The 8,054-nt window shown below is 55.1% G+C and overlaps 1 protein-coding gene across 1 annotated transcript; it reads right to left on the bottom strand.

The window, feature by feature from the left end:
- Window positions 1-3,767: 3,767 nt before the first annotated feature.
- On the bottom strand, window positions 3,768-6,618 carry TMEM185B (transmembrane protein 185B). The gene has a single exon (XM_002917571.4). The coding sequence runs from the start codon at window positions 6,420-6,422 to the stop codon at window positions 5,370-5,372; it is 1,053 nt and encodes a 350-aa protein (XP_002917617.1). The 5' UTR covers window positions 6,423-6,618; the 3' UTR covers window positions 3,768-5,369.
- Between the last annotated feature and the right edge of the window lie 1,436 nt (window positions 6,619-8,054).

Genomic DNA, 8,054 nt, shown 5'->3' with positions numbered 1-8,054 from the left:
ACTGCCCCTGGTTAAAGCCTGAAGGTCAAGGTCAAAATGACAGGGCAGCCACAAGGGGTAGAACTTTGGCCGCATGTGGCTGGTCGTGTTCCAGCTCCAGAGAGTGGCTCCAGCCAAGGGGAGGCCAGGGGTAGGAAGGTCATGGTGTGGGAAAGACGTAGGAGGGCTGGTGTCACTTGCGGGTGGGACGGGGGAGGCACCTGTCCAGGAGCGCAGGAGTAGGGGTTTGGGCGGTGCAAGAGACGGGATGGACACAGGGCCCAAGATTCTGCACAGACTCGCTCATGTCCCAGGAGAGAGCTCCAGGCCCTGGGTCGCTGTGGCTGAGGCCTGGTGCAGGGTGAGAGGTGGGACACACACAGGGAGGGGGAGGCAGGGGCTGTGGGGAGTGGGGAGCTGAGCTGCGGTGGAGAAAGCCTTCAAAACCCACTTCCCCTGCCCTGCCCTTCCGCTAGCTGTTTAACAAACAGGACATCCTGCAAACGCAGACAGAAGGTGGCCTGTGAACCCCGGGGGGTGGCCGTCCATCCCCATTTCCTCCTGGAGGTCGGGATCAACCCCCCCCACAACACAACCGCCCTTTGGAAGGACTTATCGAGGGCAAATAGGGTGCCGCCACAAAATGGAGAGAGGCTTGTGGCCAGAATCCTGGCGGTCCCCTAGGCTCCTCTAAGTTCTAGTGAAATGAAAGGCACCAGCAGGACCAGCAAAGGGCTCAGGCCCTGCAGGGGCGAACGTGAGTTACCCCACTGGGTTCAGTGACCCAACTAAACCAGGGGCCTGCGGAGGGCAAAGGCAGTGTGGAGAGTGGCAGAGGGGAGAAGCCATCCCGTGACCCGTTGCAGAAAGGACAGCATCTAGGGGCCCTGGTGGGGCTGTGTGTTGAGTGTCTGACTCTCCGTTTCGGCACAGGTCATGATCTCAGGGTTGTGGGATCAAGCCCTGAGTCGGCCTCTGCGCTCAGCACGGGGTCTGCTTGAGATTCTCTCTCTCTCTCCCTCTGCACCTCCCGGGGCTCGCTCTCTCTCTCAAATAAATAAATTTTAAATAAAAAAAGGACAGTGTCTGTTATTTTGCAATGTCTGCTATGTCATACCAATTTTAATGTATTTCACCCAGTTTCAATTTTCTTTCCTCTTCCCCTCACTGTAATATAGGGCAGCTGTTCTCAAAATTTGTGGTCACAGAACCCCGTCCACACTCTTAAAAATGGTTGAGGAACCCAAGGAACTTTGGTTTAAGTGAATTATATCAACGTTTACCATGGAAGAAATTATAGCCAACAGCTTTTAAAACTATTAATTTATGTAAAAACAATAAATCCATTATGTTAACTTCCTTTAGTGAAAAACAACCATATTTTCCAAGACAGAGAAAATGTGGATGAGTTAGGGGAGTGATATTGATTTTGCAAACCTTTCCTGCCTGGCTGCACGGAAGGAAGGGGGCCGCTCTCCCGCGTCTGCTCCTGCGCTCGGCTCGGTGGAAGACAGGAACAGACTCAGCTTCTCCCAGAGGTGCAGTTGGGAAAGAGGGGGCCATGTCGTGGTCGTTCACTTCAACCCACACCTTCTAGAATAGATGGAAACATGACCAACCAGAGGAGGGTGAGACACCTCCAAGTATCCTAGATTGCGAGTTGGATGGAGTGATGCGCAAAGCTGGGGATCGGGGGACAGGCTCTCTTCTCCTTCGGGGAAGGGGGGAGCCGCTGCCTTGCCCAGGCCCAGGCGGCGCAGGCTGGATGGGGCCGGTAGTTTTGAAGTGTAAGCACAGGGGAGGGTGTATGTCAGACAGCCGAGGGGCTGCTGCACTTTGGTCCTCATCGTTGGTGACCCAGCGTCTGAGCACCCTTCCTTTCTGGGCGAATAGCCTACCAAGTGAGTTCGGGCAGAGGCCTCCGTCCTCCTGAGGCTGAAAGGGCCAGAGAGTCTCTGCAGGGGAGGAAAGCCAGCCGGCCTGAGCGCTAGCGATCACCTCCCTCCTGGCATGTTAATCTTGAGCTCCTGGCAGACCCCCGAGATTACTTGTGGCAGTGGGGAGGGCGGCGGAGGGCCTGTGGCACGTACTATGTTGGTGGCAGTGTCAGGTGGCCCACACGGGGCCATCCCCACCAAATGGGCCCCGCGGTGCACCCTGGCCCTGGTGGGGGGCAGCACAACCTGGGCCTCATGCACTCTCGGACTGGACCCGGGCCTCCGGTCGGTGTGGAACTACTGTGTGCTCTGACAGCAACCCCTTCTGGAGGCCGTCCTGTCCCTGCTGGCCACCCAGGACCCAGGCGCGGGGCAGACGGAAGGGCCTGCCTCTTCTATCTCGTGTGCGGCCGAGGCCTGTCTAGACTCTGTGTGCCCCGTCCCCGGGTTCTGGCCCGTCCAAAGCACCTGGCAGAAGTCCCCGGGCCACCCTCCAAGGCCGGTGCGCTTGCAAAACCGTCCTGCGTGGAGCGGCCAGGGCTCCGCCCCAGTTTCCAGAGGGGGTCTAAGCGCAGGGTCTTCTCGTCTCCCCTCAAATCCCTTGTCGCCCCCCTTCCGAACAGATTCCCTCATCTTTATTAGAAACAATGAACTTTGGAGAATTACAGGGTGCTTGTAGAACAGCGGGGGGGAGTCATCCATGAGCTGCTACAGATGCTGGGACTCCTTTCCAGTTTTAGGGCTGTCTCGAGACAGCAGTGCGGCCTGTCACAGTTCCCTGGGCGTGTGCTGGCCCACCCCACGCGGGTCGGGCTTGGCTTGGTGCTTCGGCCACGGAACGAGGACCCCCGACGGACACCACAGGTGGGCAGTGGCCGCGTGGGCTTGCGGGGCTTGGCCTGGCCTCTTGTGCTTCTGCCAGGAGAAAGAAGAACGCGCCCCAGGGGACACTACTCCTTTGCCTGGGACCCAGGGCGGAATCCGGGACACGCTGTGGAGCTGACCTGCCTCAGACCCACGCCTGCACTGTCCCCACGGCAGCGGACTTGCAGACCCGGGAGCCGGAGTGTGTACTCGGAAGCCACCGAGACTTCTGAGCACCTGCGAATACACCATCCTATGGGGGAAACTGCAGTCACAGAATTTGACACATGCGACATTCTGTGATAGTCCGCATTACACGGCAATTAAGAAGTCCCCAGGCACAGCTGAGAGATTGTTTTTTATGGACTGACTCTCCACAAACCGTCACCCCCACTCTATATCTAATGCTTTTGAGGCCAGCAGGACAGGGGATGGCCCACATGGGGGAGAACGCTGATCACTTGCAGACCCCGGCTCTGTAACGCTGGGGGTCTGGGTGAGTGTGGGGAGGACCCATCACCGTCAGGAGGGGCTGTACCAGGTGTCCACAAGCCCCTAGCCTGAAACCGTAGCCAGGAGGTGCTGGGATCCCCCAAGCCCTTCCCGGGATCCCTCCAGCAACCCGCTCCTCCCCTCCCAGATCTTAAGTGCAAGTCCATGTTTGAGAGATTATCTGGGTGTGGAGGGGTGATCAGGGGCTCTACGCTCCTGAAAACAGAGGGGCCTGAAGTTCTGGGTGGCATTTTGCACATCCGGCTCTTGGCTTGTTCCTTCCCACAGGCAGACTGCTGTGACGCGCCCTATCTTCTCGTGGTCACTTCTGATCGTGTACTTCGTGAGTGCGGGGAGGGACCTCAGAGTTGGTCCTCAATGAATATTTGAGAAACGGATGAATTCTTGGTGCCGAAATGTTACTGCTGCTCAGGGCTGCTTCCCACATTCCGAGGGCTGGTGTGAACTAAGAGTGTGAGTGTGTGTGTGTGTGTGTGTGTGTGCGTGTGCGCGAGCTTGGCACAGTCCTAGGCGACTGAACTGAGCTGGGACGTCCTCAGGCTTTCAGGAAGCCAGGCTCCCAGGACTAGCTTTTGTTGGGGGCATGACCCTCGCTGGGTAAACCAAGTTATTGACTTGGAATAGTTGACTAGCAAGTTAGATCAGTTTTACTAAGTTGCTAATGATAAACATGGATTCCCTCCTTCCTTTTCTCCAGCAATAATATCACTACACTTTTCTATTTCAACCTCCTTTTGAAAGTATTTATTTGTTCTCAGTCAGAAGAACATTATTCTCTCAGAATCTGATTTTTGCCTGATTCCCTGGTGTACCACCAGTGCCTGAAGAAGTACCCTGTACTGACTTTACAAATAACTCTTCTTTCCCTGTTGCTGACAGATCAAAAAGTTTGGACCTTGAAATAATGCCTGCTCTTACTGGCCGTGTTTTGGTTCACGCTACTCTTCCCAGCATTCTGATGACAAGTAACATTTTTTATTATAGCCGAGAAATATTCTAAGGCTCTTCGCAATGAACAAATCACCTATTGCTCATATTGGTTGTTCCTGAAGAGCCGTTACTACCTGTGTTGGAAAATTCCAGGTGCTCAATTAACAGTGTCACTTTGTGGCCTGGTATCACACTGGAGCATGTCACCTATTCCCAGAGGATGGTCGTTCCTCCCTCTACTGAGACCTTAAAGCTGTGTAGACTGAGTCATCTAACACCTGAATATTAAGAGCCATGGGATTTACGATCCCTATATTCACGCCTGATACTTTGACAAAATCTTATACTGGGTACATACTAATGTTTTAAGCAATCTTTAAGGACAGCTGCAATAGACGTGTATCTTCACATATATATAAACTTAAAAAAATACTGTAACGTAATACATTGTAATGCACAGAACTAGAATTCAACATAATACGTTGCTAAAATATTCATATAAATATCATATATGCATGGATTCATTTCATTAGAAAAATTCACCTTTTATGATATTAAAGACCAGTATCAGCAAAGCCCAAAGAAAAACTATTTTAACAGTAGGAACACTAAAAATAAGAACTCTAAGGCTTATAAACAAGTGGTGGGAAAGAGAATTCTTTACATTTGCTATTATGTCACAACAGGTACAATCTGAAATACAACTTTAGACTAGCAGTGTATAAAAATACTTTTAAACAATACTTTCAACAGGCATAGTACCACTAAAAAAAAAAAAAAAAAGACCCAGCTGTTTATTTCATTTGAGGACCTACTATTCAACTGACTGCTCCCAAGCGAGCTTCTAAAGCACCAGCCTGGAATGCAAGTTGTCCCACGTATACACCACACACACACACACACACACACACACACACCACACGCATGCGTGCACACGCAGAGCCATAGATTAAAATAACCCCCTACGTCTATGGTGCGTACTGATGAGCGACCGACAGGCATCAATCTCAAACAAGGCATGAGATGACGGTGTTTGGAGCCTATTTTCAGTTCCAAGTTTGGGATGGATGAGCAAAGAGGCAAAAGTAAGGTGGATTTTGCGTGTGTATATGGTTCCCGATCCACAGAGAGGCGCTCTCCAGGGGTTTAATCCGGCATATCAATATTTAACTTGGGAGGCGGGGGAACATATTTCCCAGGACTCTGGGTTATGACTACCCTGGCCTTCTTTCCAAACATCGGAGCAATTTTCGGAGCATCCGGAACTGATGTTTCTTCAGCATCTTCACTGTCTTCGTGCTGTAGATCATAGGAAATGTTCCCATATTCTCTTAAAAATGGGAAAATTTCAAGCAGAAACTGACAGAAATCTCTGCGAATACCAAACCACCAATGATTGCCTCCTTTTCGCCTAAATGTCGTGGCCATTAAAGTTATCAACGAAAGCCAAAGGGGGACAAATATGGCGATGTAAGAGAACGTGTTGTGGCCATCTAATCTGTGAACTAGCAGAACCTCAAAAGTGAGCAAGGGCACGACAATCGTTATCCAGCTGATGGCCATGGTCACGTGTGTCCTCCGCTGTTCCGCAACCACATCCAAGGAGCGCAGGAACAGGAGGGACCAGACGATGTTATAGAGGACGACTAGGCAGAGGAACGACATGAGAATCCACAGGGGCACGAACACCACTAGCCACGGCCAGTGGATAATCCTGTCCAGCCTCAGGGCGATGAAGATGAACTGCAGGATGTTGACAGAGCACAGGATCTCCAGCTCTAGCGACCTATCGTGTCGGAAGCCCCAGACGCAGGCGGCCACGGACACTGGGGATACGAAGAAAAGTGGCATGAAGACCAGCAGCCAGAAGTGGGTCCCCCTCTCCACCCTGTCGCAGACCAGGACTTCGAACATGAGCAGCAGCAAGTGGATGGCCACGGCGATCAACATGGCTTTGAACTCCACGCAGGCCTCCCCCTCGGTGCGGTATCGGGGGTTGCGGGCCCAAACGCCCGCGCCCACGGAGGCGCCGGCGATGACCAGCAGCTTCCACAGCCATATGGGGGCGAAGACGGCCCAGTAGCTCCACTGGATGATGCCGTCCAGGCGGAGGGGCAGCAGCACCGAGAAGAGCAGCAGGCAGGCGTAGATGAGGAACTTACTCGGGTTGAAGTCCTGGAACAGGCCCCTGGGGTTCATGGCGAAGCCGCCGCCAGCCCACCGGGGCCGCTGCTCCGCCCGACTCGGCGGGCGCCGCGTCTCCGCCGCTTCCCGGGCCCGCCGCCTCCCCGCCCGGCCTGCCGCAGGTCTAAGAGGGCGGGGGCCGGGACGGACCGGGAGGAGGATCCGACCCGCGGCGCCGAAGGGCCGGAACACGTGCGCGCGCGGTCACGTAGCCCGGGGGACTGGGCGGGGCGGGGGCGGGGTCCGCCGGGGGGCCTCCCCCTCGCCGGCAACCGACCCCGGGGCTGGGGCACCGTCGTGAGGTCCGGCGCCGGCAGCGCCAAGAGGCAACGGCGTGGGCACGAGCGAAGGCGGGTGGCCGGGCGGGTGTGGGAGTTTGGGAGCGAGGGGCTGGGTGCGGGTAACCGCGAGCGCGCAGGGCGGGGCGTGCCTGTGTGGAGACGTGAGTGCTCCTGCTGTGTCTGTACCGAGGCGGTGGGTTTACCCTGAGCCGACGCCGACGACGGACGACGGCGGAGGCCCGCGCGGGATGGGGTGAGGGGCTTTCCCTGAACGGACGACTTCCAGGGCTGGACTCCGCCTGGACGGGCAATGGCAGTTCTCAGGCTGCCCGTGGAATGGTCGAGGCGCAGTGCCTAGGCGGCGGTGACCTCATACCGCCCCATTCACCCCAGAGGTGGAGGGCTGGTGCTGGGGAGGGTGTTCGACCCCTTTGGGGTCCCCAGGCAAAGTCCCCTGGAGCAGGTGCTTCTGCCCCAGGTCACCTGGTAGGTTTGGAGCAGAATGAAACTCAGATTCAGGGCTCTCGATTTGTAGTCCCGAATCCTCAGTTTTACTCGTTTGGCGCAGCCTAAATCTGATTCTCACAGAGCGATGTTGGAAAAAGGGCCCTGGACCAGGGAGGTCAAGAAATTTGGGTTCTAGGCTAGGCTCTGCCACCCACCAGCTGAGAGACCTCAGCAGATTCACCCTGGTCTGTCTCGGCCTCAGTTTCCTGGGCTGTTCAGTGTTTTCCAAGGGCCAGCCATGTTCTAGCAGGTCTGTGATTTGGAGCACTCCCCTCTCTCTTGCCCACTTGACAGACCCTGGAGTACTCCTCCCTCTCTTCTCCACTCATCCCCTGCCCAGCAGAGCCTGGGTTGCTCGTCCTTCCTGTCTTTCAGATCCCCACCTGTCCCATGCAGTCCCACCACATGCGAACGCTCAAGTACTGGGCTCTGAGGGGAAGGCCATCAGAGGAACGTGCTTAGCGTCAGTCAGGGTCTCTGCGGGGTAACAAGGAAGGGCTTCCAGAGAGACGTAGGGGCCACGGTCCAGATGCAGGAGCTGGCCTTTCCAGGTCAGCATTAACGGGATGCTCATGAAACATGGTGTGATGTGGACAGTCGTAGCCCTCAGAGATCTCCCTACGACTTCACCAGCCCCCACCTCAGCTAGGGGCAATTCGGTGGTCCTGGGGACGGGACTCCCAACCAGGTGAGCCGTGCCAGGCCACCTCGATGTGTCTTCAAGGCCCCTGGTTTCTAAAGAACCCCTCCAGAGTCATGTGGGGGGATGTTAGCTAATGGGGCTCTAGCCTCTGTCCCATCCAGAGTTGCTCTACTCTGTTTTTCATGTTGGTGCTTCTTTTACTATTTCCTTTCAAGA

This window comes from Ailuropoda melanoleuca, chromosome 2, assembly GCF_002007445.2.
Source record: "Ailuropoda melanoleuca isolate Jingjing chromosome 2, ASM200744v2, whole genome shotgun sequence".
NCBI lineage: Eukaryota > Metazoa > Chordata > Mammalia > Carnivora > Ursidae > Ailuropoda > Ailuropoda melanoleuca.
The sequence above is the reverse complement of the archived record's forward strand: the minus strand, read 5'-3'. Positions and strand labels throughout refer to the sequence as shown.

What these genes read in the sequence shown, in the direction of transcription:
- TMEM185B (XM_002917571.4), bottom strand. Translation starts at nt 6,422, where the DNA reads ATGAACCCCAGGGGCCTGTTCCAGGACTTCAACCCGAGTAAGTTCCTC.